At 40.2% G+C, this 14,092-nt stretch overlaps 1 protein-coding gene across 4 annotated transcripts in view; it reads right to left on the bottom strand.

Moving 5' to 3' along the window:
* The window catches only part of LOC122549405 (ATP-binding cassette sub-family C member 9-like), a 142,644-nt gene that overhangs the window by 98,797 nt on the left and 29,755 nt on the right, over positions 1 to 14,092 (bottom strand). For all 4 annotated transcript variants that reach the window (XR_006311522.2, XM_043689172.2, XM_043689176.2 and 1 more), the window contains 3 exons: positions 10,893 to 11,045; positions 9,229 to 9,384; positions 8,217 to 8,405 (listed from right to left, as the gene is read on the bottom strand). Coding sequence is in view for 3 of the 4 variants with exons in the window: in XM_043689172.2 (XP_043545107.2) it covers positions 8,217 to 8,405; positions 9,229 to 9,384; positions 10,893 to 11,045 (498 nt within the window). In the remaining variant the exon portion in view is untranslated. The remainder of the gene's footprint in view (positions 1 to 8,216; positions 8,406 to 9,228; positions 9,385 to 10,892; positions 11,046 to 14,092) is intronic.

Below are 14,092 nucleotides of genomic sequence, written 5' to 3'. Positions count from 1 at the left end.
GGGATTTATAATGATCTAGAGAGGAATAAGTTGTTTAGGGATAGTCAACGTGGTTTTGTGAAGGGTAGGTCATGCCTCACAAACCTTATTGATCTCTTTGAGATGGTGACCAAACAGGTGGATGAGGGTAAAGCGGCTGCTGTGATGTGTATGGATTTCAGTAAGGCGTTTGTTAAGGTGCCCCACAGTAAGCTATTGCACAAAACATAGAGGTATAGGATTGAGGGTGATTTAGCAGTTTGGATCAAAAATTGGCTAGCTGAAAGACAGAGGGTGGTGGTTGATGGGAAATGCTCATCCTGGAGTTCAGTTATTAAATGGTGTACCGCAGGATCTGTTTTGGGACCACTGCTGTTTGTTATTTTAATAAATGACCTAGATGAGGGCATAGAATGATGGGTTCGTAAATTTGTGGATGACACCAAGGTCAGTACAGTTATGGATCGTGCTGAAGGATGTTGCAGGTTACAGCAGCACATAGATAAGCTGCAGAGCTGGGCTGAGAAGTGGCAAATGGAGTTTAATGTGGAAAAATGTAAGGTGATTCACTTTGGAAGGAGCAACAGGAATAATGAATTTGAGGTCGGGGTGGAAGGTGTTGGTAAAGTGGATAAAGCGTTTTGAAAAGACCACTCCCTCCGTGACTCCCTCGTCAGGTCCACACCCCCCACCAACCCAACCTCCACTCCCGGCACCTTCCCCTGCAACCGCAAGAAATGCAAAACTTGCGCCCTCACCTCCCCCCTTACTTCCCTCCAAGGCCTCAAGGGATACTTCCATATCCGCCACAAATTCACCTGCACCTCCACACACACATCATCTATTGCATCCGCTGCACCCGATGTGGCCGCCTCTATATTGGGGAGACAGGTCGCCTACTTGCGAAACGTTTCAGAGAACACCTCTGGGACACCTGGACCAACCAACCCAACCACCCCGTGGCTCAACACTTCAACTCCCCCTCCCACTCCACCAAGGACATGCAGGTCCTTGGACTCCTCCATCGCCAGACCATAGCAACACGACGGTTGGAGGAAGAGCGCCTCATCTTCCGCCTAGGAACCCTCCAACCACAAGGGATGAACTCAGATTTCTCCAGTTTCCTCATTTCCCTCCCCCCAACATGTCTCAGTCAAATCCCTCAAACTCAGCACCGCCTTCCTAACCTGCAATCCTCTTCCTGACCTCTCCACCCCCACCCCACTCCGGCGTATCACCCTCACCTTGACCTCCTTCCACCTATCGCATTTCCAACGCCCCTCCCCCAAGTCCCTCCTCCCTACCTTTTATCTTAGCCTGCTGGACACACTTTCCTCATTCCTGAAGAAGGGCTTATGCCCGAAACGTCGATTCTCCTGTTCCTTGGATGCTGCCTGACCTGCTGCGCTTTTCCAGCAACACATTTTCAGCTCTGATCTCCAGCAGCTGCAGTGCTCACTTTCTCCTCTGATCTGTTACAGAACCAGTATAGACAACTGCAGCTGACAACAGCCAACGATAAGCAACTATAACAGTTGCAAAATATCAGGGTGGCCTGACAATGTTAGAAGTAGTTTTCGAGAAGATTTAATCATTTTGGATATACAGACAAATTTACTGTATCACCATAGATCAGCTTAAAGGGCAAATAGCTAATTCAGTTAGCGCATTTTGAGAAGATTTGTAGCTCAGGTTGAGGTTCTGGATATAGATTTCCCCCTGAGCTGGAAGGTTAATTTTCAGATGTTTTGTCATCATACCAGGTAACAGCTTCAGTGAACCTCCAGATGAATTCAGTCACAGTGTGTACTACCCATGACCACAAAAGAGAGTTTTGGACATCTTATTTAAGAAACAAATACTAGGACTGGAGACAGTCCACAAATGTTCATTAGGTTGATTTTGGATATGTTGAGATTTTCTTGTGAGGAGAGGTTAAGTAGGTTGGCCTTGGGCTCGTTAGGGTTTAGAAGAGGAGACATTATTGAAACACAAGTTTTTAGGGCATTTGACTGGGCGGATGTTGATCTGGGTCCCTGACCACATGAATCATACTTTATCCCAAACCCACTGACTCAACTTCTTCATATCTTATTCATTTTACAAGTAACCCACATGATAATCATAGCTCTGGGGATTTGTATCATATTATTAATACAGGTAGAGTGATCATGTATGCATGCTAATGTATCATAACTTGTCTATCTTTCAGGAGAAGGATAACTGGCAGAATGGGTCCTCACTCAATTCGGGGAAAAGACCGTTGAGCTCAGCTGTCAAGTAAACAAAGGGGAATATATGTTGAAGGTGAGACTGAACATGAAGAACCATCTCACCAGAAAAGTTCCAATTTGCACATCAAGTATCAACAGTTTAATGAACCTTTGGGTAAGGATGGCACCACACAACACTAACAAACCTTTACGTTGATCTCGGTGGCCTCTGGATCACCGAGCCATGTGAGTGGCAGAAGAGGAAAAACCCCAGTCCCCAAGCCCATCTCTCCCAGGCCTACAAAATACACTTTAGAGGACAAACAGTTTAGACTAATAGAGGATGCACCTCAGAAGGTAATGCATTTAGAATAAGCTCAGAGTCACATATCCATGAGCACAGCATTGGAACAGATCAACAACTGGAGGAAGAAGGAACAGCCAAGGCCTCCAATCTCAGAACTGCTGGAAAACCAAACCTAGTCGAGTCCAGTGCAAATGACAAGCCACTAGAGTTGTCCATTAATGAGTTGATGGAGAGGCTAAGGCAAGCTGTGAAATATCTGGCAGATGTGTCAAAAAAGTCTTGCACAGACTGGATCAAAGTTCTGTCTGATGCCATAGTACTTTATGTAAATAAGGAGTAGAGCAGAAGTTCCCTGGATAGCAGATGCACACATACAAAAATTATTGTGTGTGTTGTCACAAACAGGCTGTACACTAGGATGTAAATCCCACTGCTATGCAGGAACTTGGCTGAATGATGGAGCTCAGAATACCATATAGGAGCAGTTGATGGTCACTTGCACTAGCAGGAACTCACTTGGATGCTTAGGCCCATAGTAAACTGAACAAGCTGAATTGTTTTTCCTGTAAAAGGGTATCAATAACCTCACAAATGCACTTGCTGACTGATGACTGGAGACATAACATAAATCCCCAGTTAATTTTTGAATAGAGCCAATGATGAGGAAGCTCAATGCTGCTGTGATGGTCAGACCCACAGGCATAGTGCTTCCTCCCAAGCCTAACAACTGCAGATCTGCTTGCAGGTGGTGGCAAGTGTAATTAATGGTTAAACTACTCCTGTAAAGATTTCCTCTGCAAAGTCCTTAACTTTTCTGGAGGTAGCTGGGCTGTCTTCTGTACACCCTGTGGACTGCCTCAACATTGTTGAAGGCCAGTACTTTCCTCAATGTGCTGCTTGTTCATCCACAGCTTCAACACCCCCCTACCCCTGAATCTCAGATTCTGCTATTGTTACTCTTCCCTTCTCTGTTTTCATTTTATTGATGTTAAAACAGCTTCTGTGTATAATAGTTCCAACATCTGGCACAGAACTCCTAGTCTGTGAACAAAGGCAGGAATAAGATGCTTCTCATTTTGCATTTTGCCACCTGTACAGACAGCAATCACTAAAACCCCATGACTTGTTCTCCCCTTTTCTGATGCTGACAGATGCAAGATGTTGGTGTTTATTATCTTAGCTTTGTATGCATTTGCCAAATAACACAATGTGAATCTATTTGACCTTCATTAGGTCCTGCAATGCAGCTCTGAAACTGAAAGGTTTAACCTGCAGAACAATTTCATTGCAAGTAGTTGACCCTCATATACATAGACCTGTGAATGGTCTTGTATGAACAACTGCGCATTAAGCCCCCTCACCCCATCCTAAGCTTCTGTCAGCACTGCTGATAAATTTTCTTGCAAATGACTGGAAATGATTGAAAGGTAGTGATTTCAAGCTTTTATACCTTAATTGTCTTTTACGTGCAGTGATTGTTCATCTTTGTTGCCAGGGGCTCAAGCGATTGCATACAAAATTAGCTTTTGACAGTTATACTGAAAACAAAAAATACTGGCGATCACAGCGGGTCAGGCAGCATCCATAAACAAGGTCAAAAATCACATCACACCAGGTTATAATCCAACAGGTTTATTTAAAAACACAAGCTTTTGGACCCTTGCTCTTTGCATGTGAAGAAGGTGCAAGGCTCTGAAAGCTTGTGTTCTCAAATAAACCTACTGGACTATAACCAGGTTTCTGATGAATCAGGTTTCCTGATGAAGGGCCCCTGCCCAAAATGTTGATTTTCCTGTTCCTCGGATGCTGCCTGACCTGCTGTGCTTTTCCAGCACCACTCTTATCTCAATTGTAACCTGGTGTCGTGTGATTTTTGACCTTGTCCAAACCAATCCAACACTAGCACCTCCACATCACAGCATCCACGGACAGTGAGTAAGCTAACATTGAGTCCTGATGACGGTTATAGTTTTGATAACTTCATTTGGGTGTGTATATTCATTGTACATCCAAACACATCTGAGACTTTTTTTGTATCACGCATTTCTTCATTTGGAAAATAACTTGGAGATGGTGGTTGCTAATTTTGATTTCAACTCATTCACTCTCTACTGTCTCCCTTTCAAATATACTTTCCCTTCCATAATTTTTCACTTCGTTTCTCACCTGTCCTTCAATTACTCCTCTTTGACTATCAGCCTTTTGATTATCTCCCCGGTTTTTCCTGCTCTTCCCCCTATCCCATTCCCACTGATATCCCCAGAGGAGCCTATTCAGCCTTCAGCCCTAATATTACATAATTATGTATAAGGTAGTAGACTTCTTTGACTGAGACTTCTCACGAACTAATCAATTTTAGAGAGGCTTTTATCTTAATGCTAAACATCTGCACAAATAAATGGCTACTTTCTGAGGGAGGCAAATTTCTATTCACCAGAGCTTAGAGGAAGCAGTTGACTCCACCAGGTACACGTCTCATTTATATAGTCATGCTATGAACAGATGCATTTCCAATTTTTGGCCAACAAAACTGTACCCATGAACATAACTTAAGCAGGTTGGGGTGCTATGAAAATTCATGATATACTTAACGAATGCGAAAGACGTTATCATTTATAATTTGGGAAATACGACTGCTTGTAAAGTCCTCAGAACTTAATAGAAAGTTTAACTCAATTTCAAGAAGTAAAAGTTTTGCCTCCAGCCGAAGTACCAACCGACCATTCTCAAAGCTTCAGGTGGGCCTGGGTAATACCACCTAAAATACAACTCTCCATATTGATATCTTAACCTTCTATCTAACCTGATCAAGTTTTTTTGATTTTCAGTTAACCTAACTAACATCAATGTTTTTCTTTGGGGGTGGGGTAAGTGGAAGAGAGAAGATGTACGAGATCCGGAGCTCCAATTGTTCTGGACTTGTCGACCACAGGAAATAGTTTCTCAGCACAGTATCTATTCAATTGAATTTAATTAATTTTCAAAACACTTCATTTACCAATTAATTTTATATAATCAACAGTGTATAAGTCAAGTACATGCAATTTGATATCATTTAACCCCCTTATGGGCCCAACGTCATTTATGTTGTGCCTCTGCCAAGATCCATGTATCCTTTCTGAGCACAGATGTCCAAAACTGAATGTAGTACTCTGGATAGGGTCCAACCAGAGCCAGGGACAGCTGTAACATAAATTGCAAACTATTGTATTCTAGCCCCTTTCAGATCGAAGTCAACATTCCATTAACATTCACAATAATTATCCAAGAAGAGGTCAAAGGAAGCATTTCAAAGGCTTTCCTCAAGAAATGCAATATCAATATCAATGCACAGGACACCTTCGTTCAGAAGATGCTGACTTGGAGCAAACTCCTACATGAAGGGACACAATTCTTCCTTGAACACCCATAGGCAAGACAAAGTACAGAAAAGGAACACGACAACAATCTCAAGGCCAAGGACAACTTCCGCCTCCCAGAAACACTTACCATACTTGTAGTCAGAGACACAGCACTAGAATTGAGCTCATCAGCCACAGAAGGACCCACAGAATCCATGACCAGTGACACAGAATTTCCATTCTTGTTAGCGACTGGTTGTTGATTACAATAAATGTTCAATAGCTTTGAGTTATCTCTGTACTTGAATCCCTAAATCCTTCCATTCATCCATAAATCCTATTTTGTCCTATTTAAAAAGTACATAGCGGATGATTCCATACTTTGCCACTTTGAGTTCTATCTGCCAAAGTTTTAGCCAATCACCTAATTTATTATTGGCCATTTGCAACTTGCTGCTCACACCTGTTTGTTTTTTTTACTGTGCCAAAGGAGGTAATGTCATTAGTAACTCAAATTTATAGCTTTCAATTCCTTTATCCAAGCCATTTTTAAATACGGTGAAAACTCAAAGCCTCAATGCACAGTCTTGCAGGGCAGCACTTGCCATACCCTACCAAATTTGGCTACTTACTTCATATCCCTATTTCTTGTCAAAAGTAACACAATTATACTACCTCTTCCACAATTTATCTTTGCAATAACTTTTTAAAGCAGCAGGCATGATTTGACAGGTCAGTTTCAATCTGTAAGAGTCATGAATTACTGTCTCAACATGCTCCCTGAGTCCAATATAATTTCCTTCACCTCTCGCATTAATTTCTGAAATCGAGAAACATTAGCCAAAAATATGTGATTGATTGCCTTTAAATTAAAAAGAAAATACTGTAAAATATTTCCAGAGTCGTTTCTAGTTCCATTCAACAGCTTAGAGTGCTTTGATTCTCCTTGAATGACATAAGAGCAACGTCTCAAATTTGCCTGGGCAAGTGAAGAATTCATATTCAAATCACCCCTATCATCACACTTTGAGATGGAACATATACCATCCACTGTTGCCATTGTAAAGAATGAGGTCACTTGTATGCAAAAGAGAACAAGGAAGATAAAGAAGGGATTTTTTTTCAAGTGTAAAACTCTGACCGGCTGTAAAATTAACAGATGCATTAAAGCCTCACATAACATCAATCACTTCAAAAGCTCTTTTATGCAAGCCATTTAAGGAAGGTCCAACTAGAAACAGCTCATATCACAGAACAATTTAAATGAAGCTTTAATTCTTTTTAGGCTTCTGATAAATCAAAAGTAGAAATTCTGGGAAAAACAGTAACAACACAAAATAGTTGGTACTTCAGTTATCCAAGATTAATAGTTCAAGGTAAGATATGGCATTTGTAAATGTGGCTGTTTTAATTATGAATTTAGAAAGTTTATGTAATAGATTTTTCCCCAAAATTATTATTTTGTCAGAGCTTAATCCTTAATATTGGCAACATTCCATCTGGAATGATCAACTTTGAAATGCTTCCATAAAATGTGAATAGGTGAACACAAGTGGCCATAGAAGGCAATTGTATTTTATTTCCCTTCTTGTTTCACATTTTCACAGTACGACATGTCAGACAAGCAATTATCACAACTCAAGACGGTGGAGAGATCAGGTGAAGTGATGGGGAGATAGATCTGCATGTCGTCATCACACAGTAGACAGGCAGGCAGACAGACATTCTTTTTAGGTATTGTCGCCAAGGACAGCATGTAGCTGAAAGCCAGCAATTAATCCTAGGATATCACCATAGATAATGGTTCAGGAGTGGGAAGCGAAGTAATTACATGTGAATCTCTGATCATGGTTCAGTCAAGAAGAATGAAACTAGCTGAAGGCAGTCTGACCTATTTGGACCAGAGAGTAAAGGAGTTCGGGGAAAAGGAGGCGATCAGCTCCAATGGCTAAAACTAAAAGGACGGAGAGGGATAGTTTGCTACAATTGGATGGCATATGTAAGTCTGACTAAGTTACAACATCATGACCAGGAGGAATCCAAATTAGAGGGATACAAAAAGAAACCAAATTTCCACCATTTTCAACCAATGAAAGGAACAGCTCTCACATTACTCATGTTCATAATATCACCAAATCCCCCAAACAAGTGCTCAATTCCAAAAAGAATTTGAAGACAGCATACAGTAGCGACTAAATGCTCAAAAGGGAGAGTTAAATAACATTAAAATCACAATAATATTTAGAATATAAATGAGAATAAGAACTGAATTTCCCCAAATAAGAATGACTTCATGCAAATTATGTTTCAAAATTAGATTTTTGATGCTTATTTAGTAACCTTGTATCCCCCAATACTTCAGCATGTGACCATTACCTTTATGCTCTGCAGCATTTCATTTGATTTTTTTATTCTGTCATCTGAACATTCCATTGTTTTTCTTTGAATAGACGTAAATCGTTTTGAGATGAAGTACTGTAGGGGGATGAGCATAATGACGATAGATGCCCCTATCAAAGCACTATATCCCAATTGCATATAGAGTAATAGCACTGCCAGTATAATCTGAAATCAAAATACAATTAATGCATTTAATAGAACATAAATTATTCATGTTGCAATAAGTACTAAAGCAAAATCAAACTAGATTCACACTCTTGTAATAAGAGTTAGTCTATCTCCATGTCAAACATGTAAAATGGGTAATTTCAAAAATCCCTAACAGTTTATCATCCTAGCTTATTAGTTAGTGTGGAATTTGAATAATTTGCCCTTAAGTAAAGCCACTGTACCTCATGTTACCTTACATCAGCACATTTTGTTTACAACAGGATTTGCTTTGCATACCGAACTGACTTTTTCTAATAATCTCCAACAACAGAATATGGAAAGTTTGAACTTTGTCCACACAAGCTCAAAAGAACAGTATTGCATCTTTGACTTACACATGCTATAGGCTTCCAGACTCAACCATTAATTTAATAATTTCAGACCATAATTTACAGGATACAACCTTAGTCTAATTTCTTCCCTTGTTTCTGCTTTCAGATGGCAGGATTCCCAAATCTGCCATTCGCATGCTCTAATTTGGAAGTAATCTTGCTCAGCCTTAACATTTGCTGGAGACATGGATGAATTCGGTAGCTCGGGAATGGAATTTGTGAAGGCGACTGAAGATAATGGCTTCAAGTGTTCCCCATATTTAGCTGGAGGAAATTATTCTTAATTTACTACTAAATGCCTGACAGGTAGTGTGACAAATTAGACATTATTGACAGCCTGTGGGCTAAACTAAAGGAGAAAATTTCAGATGTGATTTACTTTATACATAACTTTTTTCATTTTCCATTAAATCAACATTCATTTAGCTTTTATGTAGATAACATACCTGTGCTGGAATTGCAATGACATAGTATCCCATAAATGCTGCCATCATTATTTGAAAAGCATCCACTGACATGTGATTGATTATCTGGCCTACGGTCAGATGACCACCACTCAAGACCCATGTAGGCAGTGACAAGGCTTTCAAGTAAATCATCGTCTAAGAAAATCAATGGAGAACACACTGATGTTACCACATTGAGGATCTCATTTACCAAACCATTTTATGTTACAGTTGTACTATTTTATAGAAAAGAATTAAGGTTACACATTAACCAAATACTCCAGCACTTTGCTTTAAAATCAAAATCACAGACTCATGAAATCAATACAATGTGGACAATAAGCAAGGAAGGAGTCAAGGTATCTACCAGCAGTCAGGAAATCCAGAAATACCAGGAAATTGGAGGTGTTGCCAAATTCAACTAAAGGCTAAAGAATTTTTTTAAATCTGACAGTCAGCCACACTGAAGATGGGTTTGCTGTCAGACAGGAAAGATGTATTTCAAAGCAACGGGCAAATCTGGGTTGGGGAGAAAGATTGCTGTTGGATTATGAGTGAAGGAAGGGCAAAAGGGAGAGGCAGATCATAGGAGGAGACAAGGTTTGAAGATCACCAGGAAGATGACGAATTACCATGGAGGGCAGCAAGGGGGGGAAAAATACACATCAGTGCTTCCTGGTTCCAAAAGCAGTGTTAAATTAGTACTTGATTGCTGAATCTGGACTTTGGGAATTCTTGCCTTCCTTTAGCAGCTGCTCCCTGAGCCCTGGTTAACATAACTCACAGGTGATACATTCATATGGCTGCTAAATTCTGAACCACGACCTAATTTAAATAACTGCCAACTTGCTTTGCACAGTAGATTTATCAACAATAAAACTCTGCCCACTAAACCAAAAACAGTTGCACTTGCAATGGCTCCCACCCCCACCCAAATGTATGAAATAATTTCAATGGTATTGTTAAAATGCAGAGTTGCCAGAGTTCATTGTATGACAAATCCTAAACTGCAATTATAGTGCAGCATAAAGTTAGTTTTCAACTCTTGTCTGGATTTTTAAGCTCATTGTCAGTCCTTCGAAACATGGATAATGTCTTTAAAACTTTCTCATTTTGTCCCAACTATTCTTGCACAGGAAAACAGAGAAATTTTTTTTTGAACGGAACACTAATTCCTCATGCCAAACAGTACCTCATCAGCCACTGTCTGCCAGCACATAGAACATTTCTCACAATGATCCCTCAGTCCTTGGGACTTGATTTGGTTGGTCAGTTCTCTGAGGTGGCAATGAACCAGGTGCTCGAGAGTTGGAAAATCTATTGGCTATGGTAGTGGCTGGAGCGTCGGCAATGATGAGGAAGCATCAGCAGAAGAAGAGGCATTCCGAGTTCAAGAATTTGAAGGTCTTAACATGACCATTCAGAGTGAAATATACCAACTGATTTTGGGGAAAAAATGGTAACAATCTAAACCTTGATCAATAACACATTTAACACCTTAAAGCAAATTTGCTTTGTGACGTCAAGGAGAAGGAGAAAGAACATCACTAAACTTCCATCGAGTAAAACGCTTGGAAAATCTTGACAGGTTTAGAAAGGTAAAGATTTCAAGATTTCAAAAACTGACTTGAAAGGTAGAGAGAAAAAAGAAAACTGCTTCTTACTTGAAGAGCTGTTTTTATGTGTATTCCATCTCGGATAACAATGTAGTATGAAATCTGTAGGCAAACATTCTGAAGGAGAACTGTACATAGCATCAAGAATGCCAATACATATCCATTACTAATAAATTCCCAGAAACTCACAAAATGTATTCCCTGTGTGAAATGAAGATATAGAACAGTATTACTTATACTATTCAAGATGACCAAAGCCTTTTCACAGCATATTTATACATATACGTTAATCTAACATCAGTAGTCAGAGAAAAGCTAAAATCTATTGTAAAGGTTGTGATAACTAGACACTTAGAAAATAATGACAGGCAGTCAACATTGATCCATGAAAGAGAAATCATGTTTAACAAACCTATTTAGAGTTTCTGAGCGTGTGCCTAATATCTTCAGAATCCTCATCTAATAGAATATATACCAGGAGATGTGGTATATTTGGATTTTCAGAAGGCTTTGAATGAAAGTCCAACGCAAAAGACTTTTAAACACAAGTCTTCAAAATTACAGCATAAAATTTGGGGTAATATACTGCCATAGACTGAGAATTATTTACAGACATAAAACAGGGTAGGAATAAACAGGTCATTATCGGGTTGGAAAATTCCAAGAATTTAAAAAGTTCCTCCTCATTTTATTGCAAGTGAAACACAACCTCTTATTCTGAGACTGTGTCCCCCAGTCGTGATACTCTAGGAGAAACAGCCTTCCTGCATTTACCATGCCAAGCTCTGTCAAGGTTTTAATGCTTTGAGGAGATCACCTCACATTCTTCCAGGATATACAGACATAAACACCTCAATATCTACCCAAAAAAGACAATGCTGCCTATTCCAGGCATCAGTTTCATGAATCTTCATTGTACTCCCTCTATGACAAGTACAACTTTCTTTCAGTAAGAAAACTAAAACTATACTAAAGAGTCCAAGTGCAATCTCACCAAGGCTCTAAACAAATACAGCAGAATTTCTCTATTCCTGTTGATAAATTCTCCTACAATAAAGACCAAGATATCTATTGCCTTGCTAATTGCTTGCTATACCTGCATGTTAGCTTTCATGCAGGTTAAAAGAGAGGAAATTTGCTTGAAACCTCATCACAATCACATTGTCATAGATTGTCACCCACATTGTCACCCATAGGCAAACTTGGAAATATTACAGTTCATCCCCAAGTCCAACTCATTAATACAGAATGTTATCTGGGTCTCTGGTCTAAGTCAAGCAATAATACCACCAAGCCATTGCTTCCCCATTACTTAATGAGAATCGATTTACTTCTGCATTAAAAATATTCCACGACTGTTTCCATCAATTGTTTATGAAGACAATTCCAAATATTCACAGCCCTCAAAAAGAAAAAAAAAATCATCTATCTTAAATGGGTGATCTTTGATTTTTAAGCAGTGACCCTCAGTTCAAGATTCTTCCAGAAAGGGAGAATCTTTCAACATCTATTCCTGTCAGGGTGAAAGGGAAGTCTGGTAGGTATAGAGAATGACGGATGACTAAAGAAATTGAGGGTTTGGTTAAGAAAAAGAAGGAAGCATATGTCAGGTACAGACAGGATAGATCGAGTGAATCCTTAGAAGAGTATAAAGAAAGTAGGAGTATGCTTAAGAGGAAAATCAGGGCAAAACGGGGACATGAGATAGCTTTGGCAAATAGAATTAAGGAGAATCCAAAGGGTTTTTACAAATATATTAAGGACAAAAGGGTAACTAGGGAGAGAATACGGCCCCTCAAAGATCAGCAAGGTAGCCTTTGTGTGGAGCCACAGAAAATGGGGGAGATACTAAATGAATATTTTGCATCAGTATTTACTGTGGAAAAGGATATGGAAGATATAGACTGTAGGGAAATAGATGGTGACATCTTGCAAAATGTCCAGATTACAGAGGAGGAAGTGCTGGATGTCTTGAAATGGTTAAAAGTGGTTAAATCCCCAGGACCTTATCAAGTGTACCCGAGAACTCTGTGGGAAGCTAGAGAAGTGATTGCTGGGCCTCTTGCTGAGATATTTGTATCATCGATAGTCACAGGTGAGGTGCCGTAAGACTGGAGGTTGGCAAATGTGGTGCCACTGTTTAAGAAGGGCGGTGAAGACAAGCCAGGGAACTATAGACTGGTGAGCCTGACCTCGGTGGTGGACAAGTTGTTGGAGGGAATCCTGAGGGACAGGATGTACATGTATTTGGAAAGGCAAGGACTGATTTGGGATAGTCAACATGGCTTTGTGCATGGGAAATCATGTCTCACAAACTTGATTGAGTTGTTTGAAGTAACAAAGAAGGTTGATGAGGGCAGAGCAGTAGATGTAATCTACATGGACTTCAGTAAGGCGTTCAACAAGGTTCCCCATGGGAGACTGATTAGCAAGGTTAGATCTCATGGAATACAGGGAGAACTAGCCATTTGGATACAGAACTGGCTCAAAAGGTAGAAGACAGAGGGTGGTGGTGGAGGGTTGTTTTTCAGACTGGAGGCCTGTGACCAGTGGAGTGCCACAAGGATCGGTGTTGGGCCCTCTACTTTTTGTCATTTACATAAATGATTTGGATGCGAGCATAAGAGGTAGAGTTAGTAAGTTTGCAGATGACACCAAAATTGGAGGTGTAGTGGACAGCGAAGAGGGTTACCTCAGATTACAACAGGATCTAGATCAGATGAGCCAATGGGCTGAGAAGTGGCAGATGGAGTTTAATTCAGATAAATGTGAGGTGCTGCATTTTGGGAAAGCAAATCTTAGCAGGACTTATACACTTAATGGTAAGGTCTTAGGGAGTGTTGCTGAACAAAGAGACCTTGGAGTGCAGGTGCATAGCTCCTTGAAAGTGGAATCGCAGGTAGATAGGATAGTGGAGAAGGTGTTTGGTATGCTTTCCTTTATTGGTAAGATTATTGAGTACAGGAGTTGGGAGGTCATGTTGCAGCTGTACAAGACATTGGTTAGGCTACTGTTGGAATATTGCGTGCAATTCTGGTCTCCTTCCTATCGGAAAGATGTTGTGAAACTTGAAAGGGTTCAGAAAAGATTTACAAGGATGTTGCCAGGATTGGAGGATCTGAGCTACAGGTAGAGGCTGAACAGGCTGGGGCTGTTTTCCCTAGAGCGTCGGAGGCTGAGGAGTAACCTTATAGAGGTTTATAAAATTATGAGGGGCATGGATAGGATAAATAGTCAAAGTCTTTTCC

Source organism: Chiloscyllium plagiosum, unplaced genomic scaffold, assembly GCF_037043375.1.
Source record: "Chiloscyllium plagiosum isolate Xiang-an unplaced genomic scaffold, Cpla_swu_hap1 HiC_scaffold_4, whole genome shotgun sequence".
In the NCBI taxonomy this organism is placed as follows: Eukaryota; Metazoa; Chordata; class Chondrichthyes; order Orectolobiformes; family Hemiscylliidae; genus Chiloscyllium; species Chiloscyllium plagiosum.
This window is presented reverse-complemented; position numbering and strand designations above follow the sequence as displayed.